Source organism: Coturnix japonica, chromosome 13 (assembly GCF_054131305.1).
Source record: "Coturnix japonica strain WE chromosome 13, WE-NBRP24, whole genome shotgun sequence".
Lineage (NCBI taxonomy): Eukaryota > Metazoa > Chordata > Aves > Galliformes > Phasianidae > Coturnix > Coturnix japonica.
This window is the reverse complement of record NC_140675.1, coordinates 7,959,227-7,972,904: the sequence shown is the minus strand read 5'-3', so window position 1 is coordinate 7,972,904 and position 13,678 is coordinate 7,959,227. Positions and strand designations below refer to the sequence as shown.

Genomic DNA, 13,678 nt, shown 5'->3' with positions numbered 1-13,678 from the left:
TATATATATATACTCCAGTTATATACTTAGGCACCGTGATAATCAAAATCTTTATTCTGAAGACATTTGTGTACATTAAGTTAATGTACCTTAGTACATTAGTTAATGTAACTTAGTATAGCAAAATAGTAATCTGCAAAATATTATTGGTTGAGTAAAGTGTTTGTTTCACTGTGTTTTTCTGTAACTATATAAAATTATTTTTTGTCATATCAATTTGGAACCTTCTGTTTTGGTTTGTGAGAACTTTCTGTGTTCTTCTACTAAACAGTACCTTTTGAGCCAAACAGTTCAGCCAGCTGTCCATTCATCTATACCAGAACAACCCTTCTAAGATAATAGAGTAGTGCTTTGCAGTAATATCAGCCAGCCATTCTTGGATGCATCCTGTCAGGCCCTGCAGACTTTTTTGGGCTGAATTTTTTTGAGATATATAACTAATTCCTCTTCCTTGTTGCTTCTTTAAGTTGAGGAGCAAAGGCTTGCGAAGACAGAAAAGAGAGGCAAAAAGAGCACTGAATACCTGTCATTAATCACTGCGTTACTCAATAGTGGTTCCACGTGTTTTTTTCTTTATTATTTTATTGCTAAAGTAGTTGCAGAAACTCATGTTGCCTGCCACGTCCCTTGCTAGTTTCAACTCTCACTGAAGCCTTGCATGCCCAGGCCAGTTGTCAGTGTTCTTCCTTTCAAGTCTGTCTTTGCTTCAGTCATTTTTTTTTTATTTTTTTTTAAATGTTCTTTTTACATCCACACTCAGATGTGAGTTTCCCATGTCACTTGCTTGATAGTCTTGTGTTTGTTTTTTTCCCCTCAGTATCAGGATGGGCCATCCTTGTTAGGAGGAGGTTGTTTCGGAAAACCTCTCAGCTCTCTCAAACTCTTGCCTTTCAGAGCTACCTCCCACATGATCCCATCTACCAAGTCACTGAATAAGCCAAAGTCCACTCTCCTGAAGCTGCAGATTTCACAGTATCACAGTCTCTTGCAAGTTGGAAGGGACCTTAGAGATCATCGAGTCCAACCCCCAGGATTCGAGCCTCCTGTGTAGCAGAGCGGCACTTCTACCACTTGCACCACAGGGTGGATTTGAACCCAGGGCCTCCGGTGTTGCAAGCGGCATTCCTACCACTGTGCCACTGGGGCAGATTTGCTAACTGCCTTCCTTCTTTCCCTCAGGACCACAAATTCCACTCTGATGGCTGCTGCAGCCAGGGCTGCTGAGGATTAACATGCTCTCTAGTACTTCTGTTTGTGAGTGGCTGGGACCTGATTGGCCCATCATTAAGAGGTTGTCCCAGACTCAGTCTTCCACAGCAGATATCAGTTCCAGTTTAGCATGTAGCACTGCACTGTTTTTATGTGTCTGAATTCCTTTGGAAGAACTTATTTAAACTGCATTTTTTAATGATTCTACAGCTCTTAGGGAGTTGATAGATGCCAGTTCTATCCAGTGAAGTCCTTCAGGGGATGTAATTTTAAACCAGGTGTTTAATTATTTTTCATTAATTACTTTGCTTATATGGGTGAAAGAACAAGTAAGACAGCAAGTCTCCTGCAAAGTTCACTTAGCTCTGACAAATAAAATGTGTCCATTTAGAGACTAAATGAAACGAGACTTGACTAATAATTTGTGTAATCAAAAAAGCTGATAGAATGTGATTAAGCTAGATCTGTTAGCAACGTGATAATAGATCAGTGAGCAAGCGATGTTTGTGATTGCACTTTTAAATTCATTTGTATAAATGTGTTAATCAGAATAAATACAAATCACTAGAATTGAATATTAAGGCTATTGAGCTATAGTGTGAATTCTTGTACTAATTTATTTAAGTGAAGGCATAATATAATAAAATAGAGACCCACCCACATCTCTGTATGCTAAATAATCTAGCACCAGCCTTTTCAATCAAGTAAGCCTAAGTAGTGAGATTTTTTTCTCTACTTTTGTTTTATACGAGTAAATGCTTTAATTAAAAGATTTCAATCTGTTCTTTATAGCAAATTTCTCAAACAAATGTGTTTCTGGTAAAGCAAACTTCGCTCTTGGTAATGTGAATGAAAACAGCATCTGGCAGCCAAAAGCCACGTGTGTTGTACTCTGTTTTGGAGTATGTCTACTTCAGAATTTGTTCATTTTGCTGAGACAGTGGAAGGAGGAAGAGAATTCCCACATCTCCTGTATCTGCTATGACAAAGGTCTTTTCTCTCAATAATCCATCTATTCCATTTTTTATATACCTCTGTTAAGAACTAATCAATCTAGACAGCTCTGTAAATGAGAAGATGAAACCATTGCATTCAAAAGAAGCTGAATTCCAATATAAGAATTTTGTTGTCTCTGTTCTTCGTACATGCCAGAATTAATTACTGTAGGGCAAATGAGAGCAACGATAGAGCCATTATTAAGAAGTAGGCGCTATAGGAAAAGATATCAGAATGAATTAACTCACCCTTCCTGCTAACAGCTTGGAGAAAGGGACGAGCTGAGAGGAATGTGACCCTCCCCCATTTGTACAGTGTGCTGCAGGAGAAAAAGGAGGGGGGAAGGGGGGAACCCATGCAGACTCAGATTGCACGGAAGCAGGGTGGCTCCAGACCCACAACCACCCCTCTCTGCTCCAGGCACTCACATACTCTCCCAGCTCACCTACTGGTTCAGGCTGTGACCCTGGAATTCCACTACACTCCACCCCTTCACAGCATGAACCAATGACTGAGCAGGTAGGGGGTGAGCTCCTGCAATTTGGTGACTTAAAATACAACGTACATTGTGATGCATGTACAATACCCACTGCAATGTAGAATGTTAAGACAACAAAGGCAATTACTGACAGTCTTCCATGGTTCTGTTGGGCCAGCACTTAATGTTCTTTCTTCATATCTTCTTCAAGGACCAGTAGCAGTTCTGATTCATGCTTGACAGTTCCCAAAAATTCATCAGTGCATCACAGGGTGTCAGGATGTTTCCTCATGAACACTGGAGCATGCTGGAGTGATGATGCTCCTGCTGGCTATCCTGTGAACTTAGAACCTCAAGGGGAGTAAAGCAGATGTTTAATAGGTACGAGGAGGGGTAGATCCGCCCTCCATGGTAAGATACAGGCTGTATTTCAGTCTTGAATCAACACATCTGCTGGTACTGGGGCAGGTCCTGGTCTTTGATACTACACCCTTTGGCCTGATATCTGTGGCTGAATCATTATATCAGGTACCAAGGTAGGGCGTGGGGGGGAGTTCTAATTTGCCACACGGGCATGATTAATGTCCCCTTTGCAATGAAAACAGGATTGTCAACTACTGCCTCTGCTGCTAATATACCCCAAAACTCCTGCAACTGCTTTGTTTTCATGGGAACTGGGAACACTTGAATCTTATGTATGATTGCACTGGGTAACACCTTAGTCTTACCTGACCAGACAACACCCAAGAATTTAACTGATAGCCCTGGTCCTTGCACTTTTTGTGGATTTGTAACCCATCCTTTTTCCTGCAAATAGGTTATTAATGATGGTACTGTCTTCTCTAATGCCTCGATTGAGTCAGAGGGTAGCATCAAATCATTGATGTAGTGGTACATTTTGACAGTTGTTCCAGCTTGCCAAGTTGCATGCCACCAAATTATAACAAAAAGTAGGTGAATGCATGTACCCCTGAGGTAGGACTTGAAAAGTCCACTACCTGCCATCCTATGTGAATGCAAACTGGTCTTGAGATTGGAATGCTGAAAAATGCATTTGTCGGATCCATAAAAGATGTTTCTGTCTCTCTACTTAATGTATCCATGAGGGAGGTGATGTTGGGTACGGCTGCATGGATCGGTGGTGTGACTTTATTTAGTTCTCTATAGTCTACTGTCATTCACCATGTACCATCTGACTTCCTGACTGGCTTCCTGATGGGGGAGTTGTATGGGCTGTGTGCAGGTCTAATGATCCCTCTCCAGCTCCTGCACAGTCTTAGTAATTTCTTCATGCCCACCTGGGACTCTATACTGCTTTGTATTTGTGGTCCAGTGCAGTTGTGGCAAACAAATAGGTTCGATTTTTGCATGACACCTTATGATTGCCTGCACTACCCAGATATTAATACATCTTACCCTTAATCTGAACTCTCCCACAGTGGTTTGGAGAGTCAGACCTGACAGGATGTCTATCCCCAATACATACTCTGGAACTGGGGCAGTAGACACTTCGTATTCCCAAGGTGGTAGATGCCCAACCCCCAGTTTCAACCACTTTTGTGTTACAGGGATCATCTGCCCCCCAAACCCATCTATCATTGCCTTAGCACCTGAAAATTGGTTTGGGTCACCATATATAATTGATGTTCCTGCCCCAGTATCCACTAATGCCATAACCTGCTGCACATTTTTTCAGGATGAATGAATCGTTAGTTCAACGTAGGGTCTCCAGTCCCCCCTAGAGACCCTACTCTTGGGGGATTTTCATTTCTCTGTCTCACCATCAGCTCTGCAATCCACAAGTCTTTTTCCTATGATGGCTCAACTATGGCTGCCCGGGACACCTGAGAAGGTTTACATTTTTTTGATGGGACTATGAAGTCTTACAGATTCCACAAGTTCTGTGGAATCCGTTCTGTGAGTTGAATTCCTTCCCTTTTGGGCAAACATTGGAATCTCTGACTGTTTGGTAACTGTTTCCACAGTTGTAATAAGACCTGATCAGGCTGTCCATCAATCTCTTGAAACTGAACTCCTGCTCTAATCAGGTCATTGAACATTTGTTTTCTTGATACCCTGATGGGTCCAGATTGAATTACCTTAGGGGCAGGTCTCCTAGGTTGTGGTGGATGGATCTCTGATTTTTCCACCACCATTTGGACATGGCACCTGGCCTGTAGGTGCTCTGTCTCCCCCAGATCTGCCACCAATTGGGTGGCCTGTTGTATTATGGCCTCTGAGGCAACCAGAGGATTCAGTATGGATACCAAAGTACCATACTGATGTGGCAGAGCTTGCTGGAGGATGTGGTCCCTCATTCCTGCTGAAAATTTCATCATGTCCGTGCTCTCAGAATCCTCGTCCTCAATTGCCTCCTTCATGCCTAATTCTCAAACACAGTTTCCATAGAGGATCACAGGCCGGTATTTAATGGTGTATCATTCTTGTTCATCCATGTTGCACAGCACGCAACCATTAACCAAGTAATCAAGGAATTATTTTTGTCATTATGTTGGACAGCTGCATATAGTCTGCCTGAGTGCAGGGTTACTGGTAATGGATGCCAGTTTTGAAATTTCTGATCCATTCACCACAATGCACTCTACCCCCATGTCGTACAGTCAGAGCAGCCAGGCTGGCACGCTCTCTCTTGGTTTTTGTCTAAACTGCTGAACTAAATCCATTAAATCAGATGCTGTGTTTGGGCGAGCTGTTACATGCAGTGTGCTCTGGGCAGAGGGGAACTGGTCAGGGGGCAGCCCTGCTGGTTTTTCCTGCGTTTTTTTTTTTCTTTTTGGGTTACAACTGGTCAGACCTCAAAGGGATCTAGCTCTAGTGGGGTCTCAACCCCACCTTTTAATGCTTTCATTTACAGAGTTGTTATGGTTTTGTAATTTGGTTGGTGTTGGTATTCCACATCAGAACATCATGTGGAATAATGGGAGTTAAGGGGACAAGTTTTTTCTGTGGACTGCCTTAAATGGTCATGTGGGGAACGGCACTGGAGGGGAAGTCGGGAAGGGAACGTGGTTTCTGGCCTGGCTCCCTGCGAGGAGACAGCGTGGTTGGAGATGCCTGCCTTCCACAGCTCATCGGTGAGATTGGGGACTTGGTTTTCTCTTTGTTGAAACTCTCTTGTTGTTTAGCGTTATTGGGTTATTATACTTTTAGACCCAATCGCAATTTCCCTTCCCTTCCCCTCTCCCCGAAGCACACGTGGTCGGGCCGCGCTGCTCCGTGCCATGCCGCACCGCACCGCGCTGTTAGAGAAGGGAGGCACTTTTGTTCCTGCTCCTCTGGGTTTGTTCCCACTGTCACGGAGTGAGCTCTAGAGGGAACTCCGTGACAAGAGTCCAGATTCTGTGGATTCTCTTGTACACAGTCCTCAGTAATTTCTAGAGAGATATTCCAGACTTTTTGTAGGGGAATGATAGGATTAGGTTTTTTCCCTCTCAGAATTGCAGCCTGTCTTTCCAGTTCTTCAATATGATCACACAATAGTTGATTGTTGTCAGTGAGAGGTGCTTCAGTTATACTTAGCTGGTTCAAGGCCATCAGCAGTGGCCACGCCACCATGGAGGCAGCTGTTGTTGTTGAGTAGTGAGTACATTTTTGTTTAGACTATTGAAATACTTAGCTAGGCGGGATGGGGACTCCTGAACATTTTATGTCCTGCAGGGGGCCCCATTTTTCAACGATACAAGCAATCCCGTGATATGGGGATCCTAGGAATCCTGGGATGTGCCCTGGCAAAACTTCATTCATAGGGCTAGTCTTTTCCATGCAAACCATCCCATGATATTGTTATATATATGTGATATATATATGATATATATATGTTATTTATATATGATATAAAAATGTCCTGGTAATTATTTTACGGGGATTATAATTGGGTACCTTTATAGATATTTGGCTGCTTGGCTCACCAAATGTAGGGCAAATGAGGGCAATGATAGAGTCCTTATTGAGAAATAAGCGCTATAGGAAAAGATATCAGAAGGAATTACCTCACCCCTCCTGGTAACTGCTTGGAGAAAGGGAAGAGCTGAGGAATGTGACCCTCCCCAGTTCATAAAGTGTCGCGCAGCATGAGAAAAGGGAGGGCGGAAGGGGTGAACCCGTGCAGACTCAGATTGCATGGAAATAGAGTGGCTCCAGACCCACCCACCGCTCCAGGCACTCACGTACTCTCCTAGCTCACTCATTGGTTCAGGCTGTGACCCTGGAATCCTTCTACAGTTATGATGGCACTTCTTCCTTTTTCATTCATGTGCCTATACATCCATTTCTCTCATTAGCTTCAGAAGTAATCATCTATCTTTCTAGCTTTATCACATCAGGATGATTATTCCCGAGGCCTGCTGTTGTGGGTCTTTTGCATAGATTTTTATTCACTTTAAAGATAATAAATTATTTAAGTGATGTTGCTAATTTCAGCTGCTTTTTGGGTTTTTTTTTCTTTCTTTCTTTTTTTTTTTTTTTTTTTTTTTTTTTAATTATAGGTCTTAGCTCTTTTGAATTACTTGTGTTGCATCCCCATAGCTGTGCAAGGCAGACCATGGGAAGCAGACCATGGGAAGGAAGGGAAGCTGCAAGGAGTATTTTTAATTGCTCAGGTTAGAGCTGCCTTGTGTTGTTCTGGGCCATAACAGTGGCCCTGAAATTGGTACACCTGGTTCCTGGGGAGATCTTGTGCAGCAAGGAAAGCACTTCATCTAGTCCTTATGTCTACCTGAGACCTTTGTTTGTCACAGTGACTTCCCATCCTGCCCCAGGGTTTGGGGAATCCTTGCAGTTTTTCAAAGATACTAATTACTATTGCAAGTGGTTGCAATAATGTAGTAAAGAAGTCTATGAGGAAGGATGGTATTTTAGTGGAACATATATAATCACAATATGATTTTTTTTTTCTAGGCCAAATATGAGGTCTCCTGTATTTCTTATATTCTACTATTTAAAATGTGTCCTTAACATCAGACAGATTTGTCATATTCTTTTAATAATTGGCTGCTTGGTAGCATAAACACTGTCCTTTTTCTCACTTGTCAGCATACATATGTTACATGTATTCTTCCATGGACGTGTATGCATATTTGCATTTCAAATCCTTGATTGAATAATTTCTAGACATTTAACATGGTGCAGTAGAATAGGTAGGTGTGGCTGCCACTTCATGGTCAGAAGAGTGGCTATGGCTGGCTATGAGCGGGGCACCAGCCTTCTCGTGTGCACTTTATGCTGGCATAGGAGGGCCACAGTCCTGGCCTGCTAGTCTTACTATCAGCTTGTTATATGGAAACTTGCTGTGTGGACTGGAGTTTCTGTCTCCTCTTTCTCTACTTGCTGCTTCCTGGGTCCCCAGCACTTCTATGACTTTCTTAGCAGCCAGCAAGCTCCCTGCCCTTGCACACAGTGTGAGGAGTCTGTGTGCATCTCCAGTGCATGTTTATTCCCCACAAATCTTGCACGTTTTTCTTCTCTGTCACTCCAAACCTCAGTAAAGCCTTACTACGTAGCAACTCAATTTGACTAATTATAGTTTTGGGCAATGCTATGTGCTTTATGCAAAAAGCAAGTAAAACTGCCAGCTACATGTGTCCTCAAAATTATGTGCTTCAGTCTGTAATCCTGTCTTCCATACAAACAGTATTTTTGTATAATAATAGAGGCAACGATATACTCTAAGTTTTCCAAGAGCAGGTGCCAAATATTGGGATTCTGAGTTCAAATTTAGGCAGCAATTATGGGACATGATTTTCAAATCAGCATTTCACAATTTGGTTTCTGCTTGACAATTTGATGATCAGGACACAAGATGAGCTGAGAATACTGGCTGTCATATGGTCAGTAGCCCTTATAAGCTCCGACACTTAGTCTGGAGAGTTATTTACATGCAAAATAGCTTCAGAGCTGAGGAGCATAAGAGGTGATGGCTCTGTTGTAAAGACAGCCCTATGGCTTCATTTCTGATTATAATCACTGTAAAGATTTAAGGCATTCCCTCTCCTGAGATAATTACTAATTTGAACCTCTTTCCTGGGCCCAGATGTGTGCAACTGCTGCAGTTCAGAATACTCCTGCCGTTTGCTTCTCTTAAATAGAGTCACTGAATATAGCTTCTTCCAAAGCTCGTTTTTCTGTATATAATAATTTTTAAAGCATAGTCTGCAACAAATAATTACAAACCTCGGTCTTAGACGGTAGCTCTAGAAAAACTCCAGCATGTATCATAGTAAATGGCCCTTACCAAAGCATTTTATTTCTTAGTGGTAAGGGCACCTATTGTGAATATTTTAACTTCCTTCAAAAGCAGTGTTGAGCTTGACAAGGAAAGATGAGTGAATATTTGGCTTCAGTAAGAGCTGAAGCTGGTGTCTCCCTACCAGCTCCTTTTGGCTGGTACCAAAGCTCCCTACCAGCTTGTCTTTTGGCTTAGATACACTAAAACATAAAATGATCACTGATGTTGAGGTTGTTGTGAAGATATTAACTTTCACAGCATATATCTTTAAAAGTGTGCAGTTTTTTTGCATGTAAATATCTTTTCACCTCTTTGCCAAACATTCTGAAGGCATTCAGTGCACAAACTTGTCAATTTTCAGTTGATACACAATTGATTCAGAATAAAAGCACTGCAAAGCACTGTACTTGTCCTTTTGTTATATCAGATATGAGCCATCTTGTTCACATTTCAGTAATGGAGCTATTGGAAATTTGGAGCCCTTCTGGTAGCCTTTGTGCACAAGAAGTGATACGAATGCAAGGCTGAAATCTTTATGCAAATGCACAAGATGTCATTTATATATTTGTGAACTGAATAAAACACAGAGAAATGTCAGGTCCCAGATCTTAATGATACTGTAGAAGAAATGGCTTGAAGCAGTGATGGGAAGGCAGGGCCAGCCCAGGGGAGCTCAGGTGCATTTAAGGATTGGCAGTGGTTCCCTGCATGCCTGAGGCCTTCCCTTCCCCCTCTCCCCCCGACCCCCAACCATGTCCACAGCTGCTATGTTTGGGTTCATCCTCATTTGCTGCAGCTGAAGACTTTGCCACCCTACTATTATCACTGTACTTTCCATGACATGGTAGTGTTACAGCTTCTCAGGTCTCTCCAAAAAAGAAGTGGAATTTATTACCATGGAAACTACTATGGATGTAAACAGCACGGTAATGCTATTTAATAGAGCAAATTCTTAGCTACAAAGCACTAATCTTCAACATAGGCACAACCATTGGCTGCGTATTTTCACTACTGATGAACAAGAGCCTGCAGGTTGCATTAGTACAGAGCTTTCCTACTGCCTGGAATTTACCTTTGTCTTTACTGTTGAAACGCACCACCCACTACATCACTGTACTGCCATCCATCGCTATAAATGTTCACAAGAGTCAATGAATGTCCATGGGGGCCATTCCATGTGGAAGAATTCAGTTTCACCCCTTTGCTCCGTGGGAGGTAGATTGTGTTTTTGCAGTGAAGCAAGTGCTTCTGGTATGTAGAGTAGGCTTATGTTGTGGGACCAGCATTTTCTGTATGTAATAGAGGCCTTTGCTGAACCCTCTCATGAAACAGTGAAGCAGTGAGGTGAGTCATTTTTCTTCCACTAGTTCAGTGAGCACTGACAGGAGTAGATTAGATTTCTTCTTCTAGTGGGGTGTTTTGACATGGGTAGGGTTGAGAACAGGAACAAAATAAGACAGAGTAAGGGGAGGATGGAGATCCTAGTACAGAACTAAGTGAACAAGTTTTAAGAAAAATTGTCTGCCTGTTTTATGGCACAGTACATTAAAAACAACAGGCTGGTAACCAGTTTGTATGGAAATATATCAAAGCAACAGTGTCAGGTAGATTGTGAGCCTGAGATGCTTGACCGATGAGCAAGCACTGGGAGAGCATCAGCTGCGTTGAGTTTAGAGTATAGAACAGGATGGATTGCACTGATTGGCAAGCAGTCTGTCCCTTGCCAACGGGGTGTGTGCCTATTATTGCAATAATGAATAAATTTCGCTGCTATCACTAAGATCCTTGCCTCACCTGAACATTTTGACTTGGAGTGCTTCTCACAGCTCCACCCACACTTCCATGTCACACGCCATTCTGTCAGAGTGCCCCATTTCCACACTACCCCCTCCACTCCCACTCCCCCTTTTTTTTTTCTTTAACTGGCTGCTTGGTTTAGTAACAAAAGCAAGTTCTTCTTTTCCTTTTATTTATTTTCTTTTAAGCTCTCATCAGCCTGGCACAGCTGGGGAGGAGGGAGGCAGCTGAGTTCAGTTCTGGCACATGCAGCTTCAGCAGCATTGTCAGCTAAATCCCACTTCCTGAATCTTTGTCAGTGGAGATTCATAACAGAGCACAAAGTATAGAAGGTATAGATTAAGTACTAGGTAGAAACAGTGGAGCTGAGATGTTTATACTGAATTAGGTATAGGTAAAAACTGTATTTGTTGAATGCTAAGTAAATCATGTATGTGTCAGCAATCACTGTTGAGTTTTCTTTTTCCTGCACTGTCACCTAAAATAACATTGTATGGGAAATTGGTAATCACAGCCTGAACCTCTGATTAATCAGCTGTGGGAGCACAGGTGAGAGTAATTCATCTGTGCTCCCAGAAGGGTTGGAGCTTGACTCCACCTCCTCTAGACCTCATTTAAGGGCTGACCACCACTATGGCAGCATCTCTTGAGATTGCTCTCTGGTGGAGACTGCCTCAGTATTTCCTAGTGAAGGCATCCATGTTGGTGGGTTTTTCCTTATAAATAACCTTTTGAATATCAGTTACCATCTTTGTATCATTCCAGCTTACAACCATGTGTAGTGTTTAAGTTTGATATAGTTTCCTGACAGTTTATGGTAGCGTAAACTAAGTTAACTTGTTGCAACCATCTCTATTACTGCTGAAACTTATCAGAAACTTTGATGTGCTGGGTGTGATGGAGCCAAACCAAAAGGATTCTTGGCTGTTTTTTTTTCCAAACCCGCATGCTGTTCTTAGTTATGTCTAGGAAACTGGGTGGGTAGCACAGCATTTGTCAAACATTTAATGATACCGATTTCATAAAATATCACTGTAGTTTCATCAATGAACATCTATAGCAATTATCTGATTTGAGTTAAACCTAGTGGAGCATTCTAAACCTCCAAGCTGCTTAGTGTGAAATTTAATTTGCTGTAATCAACTCAAGAGTGGGAAAGCAGGAGATGCTCTCTATATGTAGAGATTATCTGCTTCATGTGTTGCAGTCTTGTATTGCAAGCATACCACAGGGCTGTCAAGCAGAAGTGTTTATCTTGAGTAAATATATATTTATTTGTATTTTAGACCATAATGTATAGTCAAATCCACAGCTCACACGGAAGCTTGTTGGCCACAACTCTGAATGAAAGTTTTTGAAATGTGATTAGTTAAACATTTATTTCCTTTGTACTAGATTGATTTCACATATTTTATATACGTGAAAATATTGATTTTTTTTCTGTTACATTAAAAAACATAATTCCACCAGTTATGATGTGTTTTGCTTCTTTCTCAGCCCTGGAAGTTTTGATTTAGCTTATGCACCTTTGATAGTGCATACATGGAATGGACATCCACAAGGAGTCATATATTTGGCCTCTTGTACAGTAAATACAGCTTTGTGTTTGAATCTTCGTTGCCTCCTTTGTTTCCTTAGAATTGCACGTGCTATACATATGGATTGATTTCCATGAATTCACTGTGTTAAGAAATGCAGGAATTGTCAGACAGGGTGATCACAACTGGCTTTCTAGTTTCAACATGATTGCTTTTTATAAGGCAAAAGGCACATTGCCTGCTTCTCTTGTAAGCTCTTCTCTGAACATTCCAAAGCCAACATGGATGTGGAATAAAGTCACAAAATGGCAAAGGATTATTTGGGTTAAGAGTAAATTCTAAGGAACAAATGATTTGTTGTGATATTAACTGCCTTTTCACTATTCACGTGCTCTGATAGCGAAGATGTTTTTGTAATGATAGACAATGTCTGAGACATCAGGAAAAGTGCATTTCTTTTTAAGTAATTGTATACACGTACGTATTGCAAGCATTTTAGTTTAACAGGACGATTTCATTGGACTTAAGCAACTAGCACTTCAAAGAGTTGTTAGTCATGTTGGTATCTATACAATACGAAACTCTAAATATTGTGGAATTCTGAGAAAGCTGTAAGATTTCACAGATCATCAGTCTTTAATGTGAGAAATTAAAATCTTGCTGTGGCTTTTAAAAATGAATTGTTGTAGAAAAGAAAAAATTGTACTTTGTACTTGTTTTTATTGTTTGTTCTTACAGCTTCTGTAACATTGCAGTATTTTTCCCTACGTATCATGATTTCGTCAGAACAAAACTAAAGGCAGTAGTGGTCTATGCCCAGTGGGGCAACTTTGAAGAACTAAGATAAGATGAGAAAGGATAGAAAAGCAGAGCTGGGCTTAAATGAAGTATAGTAGCTATTTTCACAGCAGAAGGCAGAACAGTAAACTCCACAAATTAGGTTGTTGAATGGACATCTGCATGGCTAAAACTCAGAGAAACGTCAGCGTTTGCAGTCATTACATTGAATCTTGCTCTCTGAAACCCAAAGTAGTTGAACCCTCAATAGGCTGCCTCACTCATTTGGGGGGTTTTGTCATTGATTTAATGTATAATTGTTACAATTCTTAATTACTAGCTAAAACTGGAGTTAAATTTCCTCCCTGTTTCAATGCCAAAAGTTATAAATTTGTGTTTTTATGCAGGAAAATTCTTTACTGTGATCCTTTCTTGTGGTTCAGAACAGATTATTACTTGTTTCAAATGTGTTGAAAATGCCAGTTGCTTATGGCTGTAGACAAATTGGTATTTCAGTCCCGCTTTTTTGTGGGCACTAATGAGATGGGGTTCTTTATTATGTTAGACTGAGCAGGCGTTTTGTTCAGGAGTGAATATAGACACATTTACATTGTTTTCATGTTCATGCTAAACATTTTC

The 13,678-nt window shown here is 41.3% G+C and overlaps 1 protein-coding gene and 1 pseudogene across 7 annotated transcripts in view; one reads left to right on the top strand and one right to left on the bottom strand.

Moving 5' to 3' along the window:
* The window catches only part of CPPED1 (calcineurin like phosphoesterase domain containing 1), a 62,893-nt gene that overhangs the window by 20,314 nt on the left and 28,901 nt on the right, over window positions 1-13,678 (top strand). Inside the window, exon 3 of one of the 7 annotated variants that reach the window (XM_085513752.1) lies at window positions 895-2,327. The exons of the other annotated variants lie outside the window; for them this stretch is intronic. Coding sequence (XP_085369878.1) covers window positions 895-911 — 17 coding nt within the window. The 3' untranslated portion in view covers window positions 912-2,327. Of the gene's footprint in view, window positions 1-894; window positions 2,328-13,678 lie in introns of those variants that run through there. 7 annotated transcript variants of the gene reach the window in all.
* Window positions 4,393-5,064, bottom strand: LOC146758663 (uncharacterized; annotated as a pseudogene).